The sequence below is a fragment of the Panthera onca genome, chromosome A2 (genome assembly GCF_046562875.1).
Source record: "Panthera onca isolate mPanOnc1 chromosome A2, mPanOnc1 haplotype 2, whole genome shotgun sequence".
NCBI lineage: Eukaryota > Metazoa > Chordata > Mammalia > Carnivora > Felidae > Panthera > Panthera onca.
In genome coordinates, this window is record NC_138340.1 from 111,279,237 (window position 1) to 111,301,515 (window position 22,279).

A 22,279-nucleotide genomic window follows, 5' to 3' on the forward strand; every position below is an offset into this window, starting at 1 on the left:
TATGAATAATATGCTAAGCAAAGACTCTTGTTTGGAATGAGAAGATTCTGAGAAGAAGGGAGTGAGACTGACCTGCCCTCACTGGAAGAAACCAGTGAGTACATGACAGCAGTAATTTATCTACCTGGATCCTGACCTCTGCTACAAGGGGCCACCACTAGGAACTGAACTGGAAGGTTAGTATAGAAATAGTGAGTGTTTTCTGTTGCTGCTGAGAACAAATTTGTTATTCCAGCTTCTCCGGGACTTAGTTGCCACTCTCACACACTAGAATTCAGAAATACTGCCCATTGCTATGGGAAATGGGGAATGATAAACAGCCTTACATATTTGTTAAAGGTACCCTGTCTTTTTGTTGTTGTTGTTGTTAAGTTTATGTATTTATTTTGAGAGGGGGGGTAGGGGCAGAGAGACAGGGAGAGAGAGAATCCCAAGTAGATACCACAATGTCAGAATGGAGCCCGATGTGGAAAGGTACCCTCTACCTTATCAAAATTTACTTTAAAAAGGAACACTTTATTGAGCATTTTTACTGAGCTGGGCAGCTCAGCAGGTTAAGCTACCAACTCTTCTTTTTGGCTCAGGCCATGATCTCATGATTCCTGAATTTGATGCCCCACCCCACCATGGGCTCTGTGCTCCCTGTGGGAGCCTTCAAATCTGATCCTCTGTCTCCCTCTTTCTGGTCCCTCTCCCCCTTGTGCACTCTTTCAAAAATAAATAAAAGTTAAAAAATTTAAAACAAATAAAAATAAGAAGGAACACTTTACTCTTCAACTCTTATGGTGTACAATTTTTTTTATCACAGGTAATACACATATTTTAGCAGATACTTATGTATATAATCATTATATAGATACATAAAAAGACGTAGAAGTATATCTTTCCAAATTACATAAATGTACCATTACATCAGTGTATTCTATATGATAACAGAATATGCACAAAAGGATAAACTAAGAAAGGTGAGATAAAAATGAAATAAAAATCATTTGTAAATAAATTTTGCCTTGAGAGTTAATGGGCTTTTGGCACTATGATGAAAAAAGTGTTATTTTTAACAACTTTATTGAGATACAATTCACATATCATATGGTTGAGTCCCTTCAGTGTACAATTCGTTTTTAATATATTCACACAGTTGTACCACCATTAACACAGTCAATTTTAGAACATTTTAATCACCCTCAAAAGAAACTGTGTGCCCATCAACAGTAATTCCCCACTACCCCACCTCTACTCTCAGGTAACTATGAATCTACTGTCTCCATAAAAGAAAATGTGTCTATTCAGGACATTTTATGTAAACGGAATTGTACAATACATGGTCTTGTGTGGCTGTCCTCTTTCACTTAGTATGTTTTCAAGGGTTCATCCATGCTGTAGCATGCATCAGAGCTTCATTACATTTTTTTGAATACATAATACAGTATTATTAAACCATATTCACCATGCTGTACATTACATAACTGGAAGTTTGTACCTTCTGACCACCTGGAGGCATTTTACCCCATCAATCGGAAAGTGTTCTCTGTGGTGCTGTGACGGGGCTTTCTGAGGTCTTGGTGGAGAAGGACTGCGAGCTGGTACCGCAGGCACAGCTAGAGGGCACCTTGGAACCGCATTCGGGGGCGGCAGGGGGCGGCTGCCTGAGCTGTTGCTGCACAGCGGCGCTCCGGGTCTGGCGGCAGGTGCTAGTGGATCCTGCACGATGAAGGCGGAACCTACTTCCTCACCACCCGGCAGACGCTGTGCGGACCGGAAATCTTTCGTGTACCGTTTAGGCCACAGGAGCACGTGGCCAGGACTTGGACAAGGATGGGACAGAGATTCTACCTATTTGGTTCCTGTGCTGAACTGGATAGAGTAAGGGGTGTTGGAGGAAGCAGAATTTTATAACATTTCCTCGGTAAGGAAACTTGTGAAGGATAAAATTCGAGAACGAGGCCGCAAAACGTCACAGGTGCCGCATAGCGTGAGCTTCAGCGTGAGGAAGAGGAGCTTGCGCAGTTGTAGCCACGTGATTGAGGGCTGGAAATTTGAGCTGCTGGTCAGCGGTGGCCCTTCCTGCAGTTCCGGGAGTGAAGACCGAGTCGAATTCCTCACTGTGGATTCCAGGGAGCTGTGTAACTCCGCATACGGCGTGACCCGTGAGCCCAGCGAGAAAGCCAGGATTTTACAAGAACCAGGTTCGAGGATGTGAGGAACACAGTGTTGACGGCCAAAGGAGCATTTTACCTTTTCCCAAGATGCAACTGTCAGGTGGAAGAAGGCTGGCTGTGTAAAGAAGCCTGTTCTTGACACTCTTTCTAGAAATCTGGTTGTGAAGTGTTTTTGCATCTGAGGTGGGTGGTGAGAGACGCGACCAGCTGAGTGAGGCCGGGCGTCCCCACGCGGACGCGGCCTGCAGGCTTAGTGGGCAGCCGCGTGGGGGCCTCTGCTCCAGGTTCCCAGGTGCCGCCGTGGCCCGAGGCGGGACGCTCGGGACCCACCTGGAAGATATTAAAGGGCAGCGCTTTGGGTGCTGCATAAACAGTGTGTGACGAAGCCTGGGCCTCACCTCTAGGAAGTGGCCGCAGCACCGTGGCCCCGGGGTCTAGGTGTCTGCTGGTCACCTGCTCTCGCGCGGGGAGCAGTCCGCCTCCTGCCAGGTGTGACGGGTTGGCCATTACTCAGCCTCTGTGGGCGGTTGAAGACAGGAGTGGCTCACGCCTTTTCGGTACCTCCCGGGCCTCCGCCCTCTGAACCAGGATTCTCCTGCCTGACTTCGGCCTGGAACGCCAGTCAGGCTTCTGATTTGTATTTCCCAGGACAGAGATCTTCGTATCTGTACTTTCCTAGCGTGGATAACCTACTTAGTGTTTTCAATTTTTAGAAAGGCCTAAAAGTGCTGCTACATCTGGCAGTGAGCTGTTAAATCATTTAAAGGGAAGTGGAAGTTGTGCCTTGTCCATCCCCCGGCCTCGTGGAGGAGCTGGTGCCTTTGTCTGGACTGGAGCTCGGGGCAGGAGGCGTGACCTCTTGGCTCCTGGAGCTGGAACGACAGGTCACAACGAAAGTGTATATTTACAGCACATCACAAATGTCTCTTTCTGGCTCTTTACTGTTTTCGTTGTGTAACTGTGCACTTGTCCCTAATATTCCTGGGATGTTTGAGACTTCACACCCAACCTCCATGGGCTCTGCCCATCTGACATGGCTTTGGAGCTACTAGGATTCCTTTAGAAACTTTTGTGCGCATGCTTTGAGAACGGACTTTCTCAGCTGATGGTAAGGACTCTCAGTGTCAGAGGGACCTGGCTCAGCAGGAACCGCTCTTATTGACCTGCAGCTTCCCAGGGTAGTTGGGCACGTTTGACCAGGAGAGCTGCTAACAGGTAGGTCAGAGGCTGTGACACCTCTGGTTTCAAATGCTTCTGAGACTTCTGCCTGTCCTCTTTTCTTTTCCTTCTCCAATAATCTGATTAAGCTCTCCAGAACCTAGAATTTACCTCCTTTATTTTAGGTCTCATATATTGTTCAGTGTTTGACTTCAACAGTTTATCACAGCCTTCTTTAGCTACCAGATTACCCATCTCCCCAGCAGAGCTCCCGGAGGAGGGAGGCCTATTGGTGGCCTTCAAGTGTGCCCTATGTGGTGTTTCTGGTCACTTTGTGTCATTTGACTTATGACCTTGACTTAATAGGCTTGTGATTTTTAAATGTAAACATATTAAGACTTAATTCACTAAAATTTATTTTGAGTGGATATTTCTACATTTTTAGGTATTCATAGTTTTTCAACTTGCAGTTTAATGACTAAATGTCTCCTGAAAATAGCAAATGTTTGTGTATTATTTATGAATGAACAAAAAAATTACTTTTGTATGGCTAGATAATATTCCATTGCATAGATATGCCATAATTTATTCATCAGTTGATGGACATATAGGTTGTTTCTACTTTGGGTTATTATGAATAGTACTGTTGTGAACATTCGTGTTTAAATTTTTGTAAGGCCTATATTTTCATTTCTGTTAAGTATATACATATTATGGAAATTTCTAGGTCATGTGGTAGTTCTTTGTTTAACTTTTTAAGGAACTGCCAGACTGTTTTCCAAAGTGGCTCCATCATATTTCCTTTTTACTAAGTGTATGAAAGTTCCAATTTCTCCACATTGCCACCAACAGTTGCTATTATCTGTCTTTTTTATTATAAACCAATGTGGTTGGTGTGAAGTTATTTCTCATTGTTGTTTTGATTTACAAATCCCTTATAGCTTATGAGGTTGAGCTTCTTTTCATGTGCTTATTGGTCATTTGTGTATCTGTTTTAGAGAAATGTGTATTCAGAAAATTGACTTAATTTTTGAATTGGGTTGGTTTTTTGTTATGGAGGCGTAAGAATTCTTTATATAGTTTGGGTACAAATCTCTTATCAGATACATGTTTTGTGAATATTTTCTCTGATTCATGGATTATCTGTTTACTTGATGGTGTCCTTTTGAAACAAGGTTTTTAGCTCTGATTATATCTAATTTATGTATTTTCAGGATATTTTTTTCTTTTGGTCTTACATCTAAGATTTACTCTTATATTTCTTAAAAGAATTTTATAAATTTAGCTCTCATATTTAGTTCTGTGATCCACTTGGAGTTCATTTTTGTGTGGTGTGAGAAAAGGTCAGTTTCATTCTTCTGCATGTGGATATGCAGATGAATTAGCTCCATTTGTTGAAGGACTAATCTTTCTCCATTGAAAAATCTTAGTACTCTTGGTAAAAATCAATTGGTCATAAGTATAAGGGTTTATTTCTGGATCCTCAGTACAATTCCATTGATTTATATGTCTATCCTTATGCCAGAGCATACTGTTTTGATTATAGCTTTATATTGATTGTAGTTTTTTTTTTTTTAATTTTTTTTCAACGTTTTTTATTTATTTTTGGGACAGAGAGAGACAGAGCATGAACGGGGGAGGGGCAGAGAGAGAGGGAGACACAGAATCGGAAACAGGCTCCAGGCTCCGAGCCATCAGCCCGGAGCCTGACGCGGGGCTCGAACTCACGGACCGCGAGATCGTGACCTGGCTGAAGTCGGACGCTTAACCGACTGCGCCACCCAGGCGCCCCTGATTGTAGTTTTATATTAAGGTTTGAAATTAGACTCCCCTTCCTATGTTAGGATATCTTACAGAGAGTTTGTGCTGTGTAATCCTTGATGCAGGGACTGGGTGTAAATGCTAGTGTCTATTCATGTATCAAATATTAGTATAGTTTATTTGATTTTTGTATTTTTATTTAAAAACCAAATATCAGTAGAAGCTCTACTGTTTTCTTTTATACCCCACCGTATTGGCTTGTATTCCTCGCTTTGGAGACCACTGCTCACAGGTACTATATTTGGGCTCTGTTTCGCATTATACCAGCCTTTAGCCATATGTCATCAGCCAATGTCTCACCCTTAATTTAAGGCACTAAGGTAATAGTGAATTACTTCTATACACCCAGTAACATATCGAGAAGTGTAGACTTTCTCTGAAACTTCATTTCAATCACCTGTTGTAACTATGACTTTAATAGGATAAAGTAATTATTCCAATACACTGGTGAGTTAAAACAAAATAAGGTATCTTAGTGACCTAGAGTTGTTGATTGCCACAAAACTCTTTGGTAAACCACACTGTGAAGAAGAAACACAAGAAATTTAAATGACATTTAAAAATTATGTAGATTTACCAGCTCAAACAAATAGAGTCAGATTTTTCTCCCAAATCTGGAAGGAGTTATATATTTCTTTTGTTTCTTTTACTTTATCATTTTATTTATTTAGTTTTTTAAAAATGTTTTTAATTCCAGTCTAATTAACATACAGTATTACATTAGTTTCAGGTGTACAATATAGTGATTCAACAATTTTATATATTACTCAATGCTTGTCATAATTATATTTGTTAATCACCATCACCCATTTTACCCATCCCCCCCACCTACCTTCCATCTGGTAACCACCAGTTTGCTCTCTATAGTTAAGAGTCTTGTTTTTTGATTTGTCTCTCTCTTTTTAGAAGCAGTCATATTTTTAAGATATAATATATACATTCTTCAAACTCAGAATTTAGTGAGATCCTGTTATGTTCCAAGTTCTAAATTTGGGACTGGGATTATAATAGTGCAATGGGAGTTTCTGTTCATACGTAGCTTGTATCTAATAGTCCTTCATTGTCCAAGTCTGTCTGAGTTAATAGCAATTCGTGTTTACTTTAAATACACACATGCACACCACCTTAGCATATCTAACCAATTAAAATACTGATATTACAATAAAGTAAAACATTTCAAAAGAACCACTAAAATAAAAATATATGCTTATGGGGCACCTGGGTGGCTCAACTGGTTAAGTGTCCAACTCTTGATTTCAGCTCAGGTCATGACCTCCCGGTACTGTGAGTTCGAGCCTCACATCCACCTCCATACTAAGGGTATGGATCCTGCTTAGGATTCTCTCTCTCTCTCCCTCTCTTTCTGTCCCTCCCGTATGTTCTTGTCCTCTCTCTGTCAAAAATAAAGACATTTTAAAAAATAAAGTAAAATAAAATAAGATAAAATAAAATAAATGCTTATTAGGCAATTTGGAAAGTACAGTCACAATAAGAATATAACAATCAGTGAAGCAATCAGAGTTTCAGTGTTTAGAAGTAATTACTTTTAATTGTTTTTGTCCTTTTAGATATTTTCCTAAAATTTGCACATTTAAATTTGTTTTCTATTCCAAATCCTCATTTTACATTTCTAATTTACATCCTTCTGCTCTCATTTCTCAGTCCCTTAAGGATCGTTTTCTCATTGAGATGAATTTAATAATATGTTGAAATTCTAAAAATGAAATACACTTAATTGTGCATGTTATTGTATTCATTTATCAGTGTAAGTTGGTACAAATTAATGAATATTTTATGACTATATGACCTCTAAATTAGCTTAAACTTAATAAAAATATTTTTTCATACTTATTTTTATTATCTTTTTCTTATCTACTTTAACTTTTTATTTCTGTTTTTTTCTTTCACTCATTCTATTTGTATTTTCCTTTTTTTTTTTTTTTTTTTTTTGGTTATTTATTTTGGTGGGGGGAGGGGCAAAGAGAGAGGGAGAGAGAAAGAATCCCAAGCAGTCTCCGCACTGTCAGTCCCTAATGTGGGGCTTGAGCCCATGAACCTTGAGATCATGAACAGAGCAGATGAAGAGTTGGATGCTTAACTGACTGAGCTACCCAGGAACTTCCCTGTTTGTATTTTCCAGTGAATCTTTATTTCCTCCATACAAAAACTTAGTCCTATAACTAAAACCATTGTGTTACAATAATATTGGTGTTTTGTATGCACCAACTTATTAAACATTTACAATTTATTTTCTCTGTATTTATATACAGAGAAAATGATAAATATAATGGACATCCATAACATCCAGCTTAAGAAATAAAATCTAATAAATAATTGTATATTGGGGCTCCTGGGTGGCTCAGTCGGTTGAGCATCCGACTTCGGCTAAGGTCATGATCTCACGGTTTGTGAGTTCGAGCCCCGTGTCGGGCTCTGTGCTGACAACTCAGGGCCTGGAGCCTGGTTCGGATTCTGTGTCTCCCTCTCTCTTTGCTCCTCCCCTGCTCACACTCTGTCTCTCTCTCTCATAAATAAAGGTTAAAAAAATTAATTGTATATAATATATACATACTATATGACATATGGTACATTATTATATAATAGTTTAATATTGTCATACAACATAAGAAATATAGTATATAGTTGAAATTACCTGTATGTCTCTCTCCTATCTTATCTCCCTTCTATTTCTCTAATTTTGCCTATTTTTCCCATGCCTTTCTCTTTATATTTTTACTACATTCATATACATTTAAACAGTATATGATATTCACTTGCACATTTTTAAACTTAAATAACTTCATATACATTATTTTCCTTGCTTTTTTCACTTACCATTTTTACTGTAGATTTATTGTTCATCTTCACTTTTACTCAATATTAGTGGATTGTTCATTGATGTGGTTGTAACAATTTATCCTTCTACAAGCCATCTATGAGTTTTTCTTGCTCTATATTTTCACTAATGCTTGCTATTATCAGAGTTCAAATGTTGGGTCAATCTGATGAGTATAAAATGGCATCCCCTGTTGGTTTTAATTTACATTTCTTTTATTACTGAGGTTGTTTCTATTCATATATTTGTTGGTTTATTGAAATGTTTCATTATCTGGGTATTCCTTGTTCATACTTGTCCATTTTTCTGTCCCCATTTATTTTTAAGAGTTATGTATGTAATGCAAACATTAAAAATTGCTTTATTCATTAAATATTTGCAAACATTTTACCCCTAATTTATCTTTTCTTTTAGGCTGAGTGGTCTGGACCCAGACCCAGATCTGATTAGCACATGGCCTTGAATTGTTATGAACTTGTGTCAGAACCTAAAGTGATGCCTGCTTTGTGTGCTTAGGTTTGTACAAAGCAGTGCTTCAGATGGAGGAACCCTGGGCCCTCCTCCCCCAGCCTCAGTGTTTAGGCCTCAGTGAATGGACAGCAGGCCTCATTTTCAGGGCCTAGCAGATGCTCAGTGAACATTCCAACCTGTTTAGTTTCTTCTCTTTTCCATGGTGGTGTGTATTTTACTGGCTCATGTTATAAAGTACTTAAATTCCTTTCCTTCTCCAACTTTAGAATGATATTCTCCACATTATTAAATATTTTAAATTGTGAATTTTACATTTTAGTTTTTAATCCTTTCTTTTTCCAGATAGTGTTAGGAATCTAAATTTATTGTTCCCCTTAGAGGTTACCAGTTTTCCCAGCATCACGTATAGACATTCCTTGTTTAACTGCTATTCTGTAGGGCATCTTTATTATTTACAGAGTTTCCATATACTCATGGGTCTCCTTCTGGGCTCTCTATTCTATCCTACTAATTTATTATACTCTATTCAATGATGTAATAATACTCTATTGTGTTAAATGATTTAGGTTTTAGTATGTATAGGTATTTGGTTGGGCCTATCTCCCCGCTTATTCCTTATGTTCAAAATTCACATAGCTCGTCTCTGCCTTTAATCTATACAAAATTTAGAATGAGCTGAAACATTCCAGAAATAATTTGGGAAGAACTGTAATCTTTATGATTTTAATTCTTTCAATAACAGAGTCTAGTGTATATTTTCATCTACATACTTTATATCTCTGATTATAATGTCATCAGCATACATGATCTTTATAATATTAATTCTTCCTTTTTTTCCTGGAAAATATATAAAACAAAAAATTTACCATTTAATTGTTTTTAAGTGTAGAGTGCAGTGACATTAGGTATATTCACCTTGTTGTGCCCCCATTACCACAGTGTATCTCCAGAACTTTTTCATCTTTCCAAATTGAAACTCTGTACCCTTTGAATAATAACTGTCTTTCCCCCTTTTCCCAGCCCCTGGTAACCACAATCCTGTCTTCATGAATTTATTACTGTAGGTGTGTCATACAAATGGAATCACATAGTATTTGTCCTTTGTTACTGGCTTATTTCACTTAGCCTAATGCCTTTAAGGTGCATCTATATTATTGCACATGTCAGAGTTTTTTTTTAAGACTGAATAATATTCCATTATAAATATTAATTTTTAAAAGTTTATTGACATTTGCTTTATTGTATTAGTTTTGTAGTTGTTCCATAGGTGCTTGAAGGAGTATTTTATTGGTTTCAAAATTTAATAACTAGAGAATTGGGTTATTCAGATCTTCTGTAACCTCGATCGCTTTGTTAAGTTTGTTATGACCTCCTACCATATGTGAATTTTTAATTTTTTTCTTTGTAATTCTGCCAATTTATGCTCTTTACATATTGAGCTTATGTTCCTAGGTTTAAATTTGTTGTCACTGTTAATTTAACTTTCATATTATTTTATATGTAACTTTATATGGTCTCTAATATTTTCCCCCTAAAGTCTGTTTTGTCTCTTTTCAGGATGGCTGCACAAGGCTTTTCCTCCTCCTCTGCCCCTTTGTTTTTTTCTTTTTTTTTTTTTGGTTAGTATTTTTTGTATGTCTTCATAAAATCTTTTAATTTAAACTTGCTCAGTTCCCAAAGCCTCTGATCATGATTGGTATTACCATAAAGAAAATTATCACGAATGCATGGGCAATGACAATTACTTTATAGATCTAATGATCTCCTAGTAGAGTACTGGGTTGGCTGAGTTCAGCTCCAATTAGAGGGCTGAGGGCAGTTCCTATATGCCAGCTCAGGCACCGAATAAAAGGTAGAGAGTTCTGGTATCTTTGTGGTTAGTGGAAAATAGTCAGCGGTTTATGAACATAGCTACAGTGGCTGAGTAAAGCCTTAGACTGTAAATCTAAGAACAGAGGTTGAAGCCCTCTTTTTGCCAAGCTCTCTGGTGAAATATCACATTGATTTGCAAATTCAAAGAAGCAGCTTCAAATACTGCCAGGGCTTCTACCGCCTTTTTTTTTTTCCTCCTAGAAGGCGAGAGAAGCCGGTTGATTAGGGTGTTTAGCTGTTAGCTAAATTTTTGTGGGATGGAGGCCCACCAATCTAGTAAGGGCTTAGCTTAATTAAAGTGTTTGATCTGCAATCAATTGCTGTAGGATAGATTCTTGCAGTCCTTAGAGTTGGGTGCACAGGAGTTAAATCGATATGACTTACTCAGGGCTTTGAAGGCTCTTGGTCTGTCTTAACCTAATCTCCTAATCCATAGTCTTCATCTTTTAAATGGTAAATTGAGTACCTTCACATCACCTGTGTTAGTAATAAATTGAGGTTTGTTCCTAGCATCTCATTTTGTGCATTATAGTTCAGCTTTTTTCATGTTTCATTTTTCTCCATTTATTTTATATTACTGCTTCTTTTGCTTCTTTTTTACCAAAATGGCTAATTTTAATAAATTTAAGTTGTCATTTCTTTTTCTTTTTAAAAATTATTTAAATTCTAGTTAACATATGGTGTAGTATTAGTTTCAGGTATGCAATATAGTAATTCAGTGCTTCCATACAATACCTGGTGCTCATTAGAGCAAGTACACTCTTTTTTTAAAAAATAAATTTTTAAGTTTATTTTTGAGAGAGAAAGAGAGAGTGAGTGGGGGAGGGCAGAGAGAGAGAGGGGGAGACAATCCCAAGCAGCCTCTGCACTGTCACTGTGGAGCCTGATATGGGGCTTGAACCCATGAAATGTGAGATCGTGACCTGAGCCAAAACCAAGAGTCTAGTGCCTAACTGACTAAGCCACCCAGGTGCCCCATTTTTTTTTTTAAAGTTTATTTATTTTGAGAGAGAGAGAAAGAGAGTATGAGGGGTAGAGAGAGAGGGAGAGAGAAAGAATCCCAAGCAGGCTCCACACTGTCAGGGACGTGGGGCTCAGACCCACAAACCATGAGATCATGACCTGAGCCCAAGTCAAGAGTTGGATGCTTAACTGGCTGAGCCACCCAGGTGCCCCACAGCAGATGCACTCCTTAATCCCCATCATCTATTTTACGCATATAAAATGTATCCCTTTGGATTTGTATTTTTGTATTCTTTGGGTAAATAGCTAGTAGTATGATTGCTGGATCATAGGGTAGTTCTATTTTTAACTTTTGAGGAAACTCCATACTGTTTTCCAGAGTGGCTGTACCAGTTTGCATTCCCACCAGTAGTGCAAGAGGGTTCCCTTTCTCTTTTCCAAAATTTTTTTGTCTTCTTTAAAGTTATATACATCATTTTTATTTAAGCTCCTTTTAAATTATTAACATGCATGTTTAGTTTTAAACAGTCTAAAGTTAATCAGTATTTATGCATCCATCCTGAATAATACAAATACTTTAGAACATGCAAATTTCCCGCAGCCCTTGGCATTTTACAAGATAGGCTCTAGGCATATTTATGATTCTAATTTTCTGAAAAACAAGACTCCTGAAGTTCAAAACACTGTGAAACCAAAAAGAAAATCAAATTGCTCATAATGCCAATAAAGAAGGAACATATATTCTTTAAAGAAATGGCCTTGGAAATCAAATTTTAACTTTTTTCATAATTGTTTTCCCATGATATTTTTTTCTTTTAGGTACTATCTTTTAATAAGCTAATTCAAATAATTCTGATTATTTCACTGATTATTTCAAAGATGAAACACTATAATTTTTTATTTCTGTATTTGTTCTTGCTGAAATTGCATAATGATACTGATTATCGCACATAATGAGCAGCCACCCACATGTCTGGAAACAAATGTAACCATCCAGAACAAAGTGAAAACCCAGAAGCCATAAAAGAGGTCCTTAAGCAATGACAACAAGAATGCAAAACAAAACCAAACAGAAACATAACCAAAAATTAAAGAAAAATATAATGTTGATGTTGCCTCTGCCCAGGGGCTTTATTACCTCATAATCTCCATTAGCAAGCTACCTCTAAATAAATATTTTACTCTAAGGAAGAACATTGTGCTTGTCATACAGAAAACTTCAAGACCTTTTCCTACCCACTTTCAAAGGGACAGCAGTGCCTATCCCCCATATTTAGAAAGGCTTGGGCCTCAATGACATTGATGTCTTATTAGGCATTACTGAAGAATTTATAAAATGGATGCATAGTAACTCTACTGTGAAAGTAATTTATAGTTTTTATCAGTGGGAGGAGACAGATGATGTTCAGGCATATAAGGCCTGAACCACTTACTTCCTTCATATAAGAAAATGTTGTCTTACAGTTAGTAACCTGAGACAATTTCTCAGAATGACAGTCTGGCAAAGTAACCAATCAAAACCAAAGCACCAATTAAATAACCTGAAAAAAGAAGGACTAATGTATGCTTAAGAAATAGCCTCAAGATAGTATATTTAAAAGATATCTTAAGCAAAAAGGCTTTTTTGAGGGGACATTGTATTTATTATTCATGTGGGCATGACACATTTTTCAGTGAGGCTCAGTAGATGAAAGTTTAGTTTGGGTATCCATCTAATTTTTAGTAACAATAGGTTTTGTGCTCTTAAGCATTTTATTTTTCTGAAAACGCGACAGAAACATTCTCTTTTGTACTTAAAATTATGGAAAATAACTATGGACAAAATTATCTCTTATTAAAATTGCTAATAGGAAAAAAAAGGTGTAGTGAAACACATCAGTAAATTCCAGGTACAACACAAAAATACTAACTAGGTGCACCTGGGTGGCTCAGTCAGTTAAGCATCTGACTTTGGCTCAGGTCATGATCTCACAGTTTTTGAGTTTGAGCCCTTCATTGGGTTCTGCTCTGACAGTGCGGAGCCTACTTGGGATTCTCTCTCTCCCTCTCTCTCTGCCCCTCCCCTATTTGTTCTTTCTCTTAGAATAAATAAAAAAAAATTGTCTCAATTTTCAGCCTCAAGCAGAAAGCTTTTTATTGCTTTGGAGTAATATCCATCAGAAATAAAAGTGGCTTACCATTTTGTGATGCTTTGTTGTCAAATATGAGCATAGTAATGCGTGCCTTACTGGATTATCAAGATTCCCCCTATATATTAAAAGCCATACTTCATTTGTAAAAGGGTATATAATTGTGGTCAACTCTTGAAAGTGAATAATCTTTTCTCACTTCTTTAGTCCTTTTTTTGGTAGAAGGTTCAAAAATATTTGACCTATGCTCTTATGTCTAAGTTTTCACTGTGTATTTTTAAAACCATTTACCATTTTTCTTAAAGTTTTAATATGGGTGGTACATAGAAGGTTTGGAAACTTCATAAAATTACAAAGGAAAAATAATTTTCAAATCACTCATTTCTTTCATTATCTCTTGGCTCTAACCCTAAATGATTTCAGAGTATCGTCTTTTGATAAGTGTTTAGTGTCTATTTTCTTATATTTTTACCTAGCCATTCTTTGGTTGACTATGTTATGATTGCTTATAATAGGCTTTCTTGTTTTATCCCTATAGAGCAATCTTAAGGATGCCTATGTATCTCCTGAGTATTTATTTACTCATCATATATTTATTAACACTGGCTACATCTGAAACACTACATAGGAATATCTGAATCAATAGGCAAAGCTTTTATCCTTATGGAACTTACCAACTAGGGATAAAGTGCTTGAATATAGAATGTCAACCCACAAGATCAGGAGCCGTGGTTAATTCACTTTCTTGTCTATACAACCCAACATGGGATTTCTTTTCTTCTGCATGTACAATAGATATTGGATGAACACTTATATGTGATAACTAACTACTACTTAACAAGTAGTTATTTGTCTCTTATCTGTGTTGCTATATTCCTAATAGTAGAGATTGGATAAGTAGGATTTTGCCTACCTGATTATGAAGTTCTGTATTAAGATGTAACATTTGTTTCATGCTTATGGCTTAGCAAAGTATTATTCCATTATCTCAAAAGGTTCCTGTGAAGCTCAAGTAAGCAATAAATATATTTTATTTAAAAATTTTTAACATTTATTTAATTTTTGAGAGAGAGAGAGACATAACGTGAGGGGAAGAGAGAGACACACAGAATATGAAGCAGACTCTAGGCTTTCAGCTGTCAGCACATACCCTGATGCGGGACTTGAACCCATGAACCGTGAGATCATGACCTGAGCTGACATCGGACGTTTAATTGACTGAGCCACTCAGGCACCCCTTTTATTTAAAAAGAAGTTAGTGATATTATTTACATGGAGCTCTTACAGTATTGATTCTTTAGTTAAGAGAGAAAACCATTCAGTAACCCCAGTCATCTAAAACATGGTTATATTATTGGCCTTTAACTTCCAAATATGTTATATATTTTCAATGTGCAAATAGTTATTTAGGTTCAAGAAAGCATAAGAACAAGATATACAATGCAGCAGAAAATAAACTCAAAAAATGTAACTCAGAAATGAGTTACATCCAGTCCATGGTTCAAAAAACTTTGCATATTATACATGCAAAGATAATTTGTCTCACACACACAGTGTGTCTAGAGCTTGTCCCCACTTTTTACCTGACTAATTCAACTTATCCTTCACGTCTTAAACATCACATTCTTAGATGCAAGTTCCCTCAACCTCTATATCAGATTTTTCTTTACATTTTTATGGCACTTTGCATTTATTCTATACAGCACTCATTGTATTTATGATTACATTATACTTAGAAATATTTAGTATCTGTATTCTGACTAGACAATGAACATAAAAATGGCTCCACACACCAGCAAAGTATCTGGCACACAGTATGAGCTCAGGAAGTGGTTATGGCATGCAGTAAGTCGAATAGAGAAAAGATGACAGCAAGGAGAAGGAGAGAGAAAAAGTGTATTAGGAATGTAATGGAAAGTGAAAGTACATTTAATGTGGTAGCTTAAAAAGGTTCTTTGGAAAATTACAGGTTTTTCTTAGAGGATGTGCATGATTGCTGAATGTGCAGCTTCATAGATACACCTAGAGGGATGATGCACAAAAGATTGGTGGAACACAAAGGACTAGGGCCACTGTCTCCATAGACACAGTAGACACTATGCCCAGAGCCCATGATACTTGAAGGTGCTCCCAGAATGTTTAAATTTTAATCAAAAGAGAAAATATAATATATATAAAATCCATTGTATGGCAATATAAGCATAGAATGTAATTTTCTAATAATTACTTATGGAGGAAGGAACCCAAAAAAGTTAATAGTGCCCAGGGCTCATGACAATGAGAATGCAGCCCTGGGAACGATATTTGTTGTACAGTAGATAGGATTTGGGCTAGAACTTGGAAAAGGAATAGAAGACCTAATGTTGAGAATGCAGGTTGGCCTAAGGTCATAGAGGCCCAAATGCCAGGCTAGGGAAGTTCTGACTTCAGTTTCCTTCAGAGGCTTTTGTGTCAACTTCTTGCTTACAGGAGGGCCTTAGGAAGATAATTCTTGCAGAAAGAAGTAAGATGGGTTGTCTTAGGAATACGGTGATCAAAGGCCTTATGCATGAGGTTAGATGAGGGTTAAAGAAATTACAGTAGGAAGAGACAGAGAAATGGAGATTACAGACATTCAGGTAGATGTTTACTCATGCATTTTAGATCAAATGCAGAAAAACCCCTTTTCCCCATAGAAAATTCCCCAAGTAATGATTATGCATTTGCATTCCCTCTGATTATAAATTCTATCAGAGGAGGGACTGTGTCATACTTATTGTTGTATCCTCAGGGTATTATAGATGGAAGCACTCAAGAAAACAAGAGAGTTAAACTCCTGTCAAAGTGTTAAAACTATTATAACTAGAACTAGATCCTGACCAAGCCATCCTTATCATCACAGTCAATGCCCAAAGCCTGAGTATGTGACAGATGACTTCCAACTGACTGATTGATGGTACAGTTATTCTGCTGTATTGTATACAGCAGTAACAATATGTACATATACACTAATTACAACTTATTTTAAAGTTAATTTTAAAAGATTATTTTTAAAAAATTGGGCAGTCTTTGCCTGTTGTCTATAATGAAACATTCATAATCATAATCATAATATGCGCCATTAACTCATATACAGGGGAAGTAATAATGACATAAAACCATGCAATATGCATTGAGTACAGTTGTGTTGTATGTAGATTTGTTAGCATTCTAAGTGGGTAATTTGTACACTTAGGATATAACAAGCCTTGTGCTAGAAATACAAGCATCGCAAATGATGGGTGCTAGCACCTAACCTAATAGGAGGTGTAAGGCAAATCCTCACTAATGAGAGGTAATGTTTGCATCGAGTCTTGAAAGAGTAAATGCTAGCCAGGTAGATCAAAACATAAAGGCATGTAAAAATTTAAAATTATAGGAATTAGTCTTATACTTAAAAGACTTTAACTTTTTGGCATCAATTTCTATGGCATGCAATAATCAAATCATCTTATATATCACTGTTCAGCCATTTTCCACATTTGTTAAACATATGGAAAAGGAAAGAATCATAAAAAGCAGTGCAAGAGTTAGGAATTCCCTGATTTTGAAGAAGAGGAAGTATATTCACTATGTAATATTGATAGTTAAATTAGCTGCTTGTCTGTGTTTTAGAGATAGTCTTTTTTGGAGACAGAAGTATGGACTAAGTGAATCTTCGAGGAATTCCAAACTCAGGCTTTTGATTTGATAACTACAGTATGAAACATGTTAACATTGTTAAATCGCTGAGATTATATTTAATACTCTTTAAAGAAACAAAATTTTTATTTTATTGAGATTATACCATTCAACCTATGAAAAATTCATTGTTCTATACCATAATGTGAAGGCTGAAAGGTATTAAAATATAGCCATATAATTGGTAATTTTAGGCTCCCATAAATTTTATTGCCAATATTACTGAATAAATTCAAGATAGAATTTTCAGAATTTAGCCTTATTGGCAGTTTGAAAGCAGTTGAATTGCTTTCCCACTTTGTGTTGCAACAATTCTGGAGCTATATTCAAATGTTGTTATCAAGATAGGAAACGAGTCTAAGTTGATGTTCCTTTTGAGGTTAAAGGTCTGTTTCTTTCAATCAGTTCAAATTGACAGGTCTCCTGCCATCACCTCCTCCTTAGCCAGGCAGACAAGCCCTGGAAGTCAGTGTGAAAACATCTGTTGAATGGATTTATTGACTAGATCTTGTTTTTTCTCTCCCTTTCTCTATTTTTTTTTCTTTTTCCTTCACACCGTTTATTATGTCTCTGACCTGATGAACTTAATTTGTTTACACGTCATTCTCAGTGTCTCCCTCAATGCTTGTCTCATGTTTCTTTCTACTGTGCTCTTTTCTTGGCAACAGCCCTTCCTGGAGCCCCAGCACACACGTGTGCGCTCCGTGCGTCAAGCTCAGCTGGCTGTGGTTGGCATGGATGGATTAGAGAAACATCGTCTTGTCTCCAGGACTCATTCCTCCCCTGCTGCCTCCATTTTACCTCATCCAGAAATGGACTGCCCCCTCCAGCCTGGCTCTGCAACTGGTAGGAATCCCTAAAGACTTTCCCTAATAGGCAGGCTACATACACCGTTCTTGTGGGATTAAGCAATTTAAATGCTTTGAATAACTCCAATAGCAGAACGCTCATTTTAACCCAGTGCAACCCAAATTTTATGAGGTTATATTGGCCACAAGACAAACAGCACATCTGATAAATCTTGGGCTTAGTATTAATAGCCTCATAAATTGTTATCATTCAAGGGCCTGGAAAACATATCAACAGGTGCATAGATCCCTTTTGGAAACAAAATCCCTACAACATTCTTTAGCAGTGTTCCTCAGTCTCTTCCTCCTAGTAGTCCTGGCCACTAGGAAATTTATGATGCTCAGCTTTATTTGACTCTGAAGAGTGCCTCTCCCCACGTTTGTTTTTCACATTTTGTTTGTTTCATTGTTTTCTTCCGACTTGCCATTTAGATGACTCCTGGGAGGCAGTTGGCCAGGGCAAACCTTGCTTAATGCTACGTACGTTAGTTTCATTTCCATTTATTATGGCACCTCTGGGTGGGCTATTTGACCAATCTCTTCCTTTGCCTACAGCTGTGTTATTTTAGAACCTGGCTACAGAGGAAAACAAAGGCCAGAGGAAGGTCAAGGCTGGAACATACACACAAAAAAGGGGTGCCCTTCCCTCTCCAAAGGAACTATGCTGTAAATATTCATGTGGATAAATACTCCTTTCTGTCTTCACAAGAATAGGATCCATAAGATATCCATGTTCTCAAACTTGTGGCTGATCAAATGAAAGATAAAATAGCCCTAAGGGACTCATAACTTGGATGCAGCATGGGAGAATTCATGTGCACCTTCTCTCAAAGACTCTTACAGGTTATCTGATTTATTTTTGAATCAGTTTTCAGGATTCCAGTTTGTTTTTGTAGCTTCAGTGACCTCATACAACCCTTTGTGCTGGGAAAAGTTAAAATGCTTTTTCTAAAATCACATTCCCAAGCTTTGATATCATCTTTATTTAAAAATATGAATGGAATGGCCAAGTTATTTAACTTTGACAGACATCTTTAATAAGTATGCAGAGGAACTACTTTTTGCAAGGTGTTATTGCACAGGCCAACATTCCATACTAGGAGTTACAGGCTAGGTATATTTGCATGTATTTCTTGTACCATATTAACCACTGCCTCAGATCCCTGTATTGGAGCATAGCAGACCTGCCCTGGTATCCCAGATAAGCCAGGACTGTAGCCCAGTGTCAGCACAATCTGATGGGATATGTTGTGCCTGGTTCTATCCTTGGTCTTTAGAGAGTTTTTGCTCAAAACCAGATATGTGATGCAGAGGAGTACTATTTGTAGCTATTCAGATCGGTAGCCTTCAAGAATTACATTCTTCTAAATTCTTTCTCTAGAAAATATTTTTTATTTTGGCCATAAGTTTTCAGAGAACACAGAGCAATCAGTGATCAGCCTATCATAGTGGCCACAAGTTTTCAGAGAACACAGAGCAATCAGTGATCATCCTATCATGGTGGTAATTCCATTCACTCAAAATTATTTCCTTAGTTTAAAAGTGAACTTCATCATAAAGTTTTGTGGTGCTGTTCCTACAGTATGTCGCTGTCTACTACTGAAATCCTATTGATTGATTTTCTTATCTTGGTTAAGAGGGGTGACCCTTTCCTGATATGCTTTGGTTTCCTCTGCTTTTATATGTTCCTTAAATATGAATAAAGTAAGATTTCTGAATATTAGAATAATACTACAAGCTTGAGAAAGCAGTGTTGCCAGGTGGACAGGGTTGGAGGCCTTAGAAGAATCCAGGTGAAAAGTAGACTATAACTGCTAATAGAAGCATGACAAACAACCTAATCATTCAAACCAAAGACTGGATCATTTCAGATGGTTAGTTTCTTTCTCATAATGTCAGCAACACAAATAGGGAAGTGAGCTTGAGACTGTTTTCATATTTAATGGACTTAAGCACACTTCTTATCTGAATGATTATATACACTTATATTTTTTAAAAACAGTATTTTATATTTAATAGACAGTAAATTTTAATTAAATCAACAAACAGTTTGCATAGAATGTATATATGTACATACAGTCATAAACACTTAGGATTGATAGTTCAAATTTGAAAATACTGAAAGTTGCTTTGTAATTATTGTTCCAGTTAAAGAATGACTAAGTGGGGCTTCCTGGGTGGCTCAGTCGGTTGAGCATCCGAATTTGGCTCAGGTCATGATCTCGCAGTTCGTGAGTTTGAGCCCCGCGTGGGGCTCTGTGCTGACAGCTTAGAGCCTGGAGCCTACTTCAGATTCTGTGACTCCCTCTCTCTTTGTCCCACCCCCACTAGTACTCACTCTCTGTCTCTCTCAAAAATAAAAACATTAAAAAAAAGAAGAATGACTAAGTGATTTTAACATTATATACTTTGGTAGAGAAAAACTTTATTCTCTCACTTGGTCTTCAAAATTGTATCCTAACATTTAAATTCTTAAAATGGCTCAATTTTTTAAAAAAAGTATACAAAGTGTGTTATTTACATATATGCTAATAGCCCCTCCATTGCCATTCTGATTAAAAATACATATTTGGGGCGCCTGGGTGGCGCAGTCGGTTAAGCGTCCGACTTCAGCCAGGTCACGATCTCGCGGTCCGTGAGTTCGAGCCCCGCGTCAGGCTCTGGGCTGATGGCTCGGAGCCTGGAGCCTGTTTCCGATTCTGTGTCTCCCTCTCTCTCTGCCCCTCCCCCGTTCATGCTCTGTCTCTCTCTGTCCCAAAAATAAATAAAAAACGTTGGAAAAAAAAAAAAAAAAAAAACATATTTGGTTGCTAACTCTCATTTAGTGCTTTTCCAAATCCAAAGGAAACGAAACGTACCATCATTACTCTGCTTGTTCCACATAGTGTTTAATCCAAATTTCTCCTGTAGCCTCCATTCTCTCTGAGAATCTTTGATATCCACATGATCTCAAAATTCATTGTAGTATTTTTTTTTAATTTTGTTTTATATTTATTTATTTTTGAGAGAGAGACAGAGCTCAAGTGGGGGAGGGGCAGAGAGAGGGGGGAGACACAGAATCTGAGCAGGCTCCAGGCTCTGAATGGTCAGCACAGAGCCTGACACAGGGCTTAACCTCATGAACCAGGAGATCATGATCTGAGCTGAAGTCGGAAGCTTAACCGACTGAGCCACCCAGGCATCCCTCATTTTAGTATTTCTAATGATCTGATTTCAGAGATGAACTATTAAGATTTTGATTTTTAGTATGTTTTAAAAGTATGTTTAAGCACTAAATGCTTTTCTTTTGACTTTTAAATATCTGCTATAGATACAGTTAAAAAAATCAAAAGTGACATTCAAGTATATTCCTTGGTAATATTTAGGTTTTTTTCAAAAGAATGGTATGCAATCTCACATGCTCAGTAGTTGTTCCACTAAAAAGGAAGGAGCAGAAAAAAGTACGTTACAAAGGTAGGTGATTTACTTAAATCCATTCTGTAAGAGTGGTACTTTTTGCCACAACTAAAAAGTTATCTAATACTTAACTCACATAATTTTCAAGGCACACCTTTCAAACTTTCACCTTCCATGTGGATTCTCAGCAACCAGATAGAGCAGCCACACCACCCGCTTTTTGAAAAGAACAAATCAGTATTTCAAGTGGAAAATGTTGTATGTGATTTCAGTCAGTTGTTGTAGGATGAAGTCTTTGGACTATTTCCTGTGAAGACTTGAATGGACCAAGAAATGGATTAATATGTGGCCATTACATGGTGGTCCTCCACAATGGCTGAGTACAGTTATTTCTAGGATGGGCAAGAAGAGTATAAGATTATGATGCTTCTAATGATACTGAAGAATATGTATTGTATAGCCAGGTTGCCACATACTCCTTGAAAGGGATTTTATGATTGGAATCTGAGTATTAATACTCATTTTTTGTAATATTCAATTTAAAAGGTAGAGGTTTTTGTTCTATGTAAAGCCAAGACATATTGTTTATATAACTTCTGATAATTAAGGAAAGGGCATTGTATTTTATTTTCTTTACCATAGTCATCTTTTCTGCTCAGGTCTTTCTAATAGAGATGAGGCTTGGCCATGGCTCACAACAGGACTTGGAGAGTATAAGGTATTATTGTACCAAATGAGATTCCCTGAAACAAAGATTTAATGGCAAATGAATTTGATTGGCTTTATCCTCCCTATCAGTACAATTTAAGGTCTTTCTCCCAGTGCTAGGCTGCTTTACATAATTTGTGAGGAAGTTCTTTCTTTGTGATATTATCTTTTTAGTCAGTGTCTAGTGTGAATAGAATCATAGTACTCAAACCAAAC

General features: G+C 37.1%; 1 protein-coding gene and 1 pseudogene across 20 annotated transcripts in view; both read left to right on the plus strand.

Moving 5' to 3' along the window:
- The window catches only part of LOC132673574 (BTB/POZ domain-containing protein KCTD5 pseudogene), a 44,170-nt pseudogene extending 40,799 nt beyond the window's left edge, over nucleotides 1-3,371 (plus strand).
- HDAC9 (histone deacetylase 9) overlaps nucleotides 1-22,279 on the plus strand; it is a 930,192-nt gene that overhangs the window by 621,447 nt on the left and 286,466 nt on the right. For all 20 annotated transcript variants that reach the window (XM_078441509.1, XM_078441511.1, XM_078441488.1 and 17 more), the window contains one exon: nucleotides 17,780-17,957. In XM_078441509.1, the coding sequence (XP_078297635.1) occupies nucleotides 17,780-17,957 (178 nt within the window). The remainder of the gene's footprint in view (nucleotides 1-17,779; nucleotides 17,958-22,279) is intronic.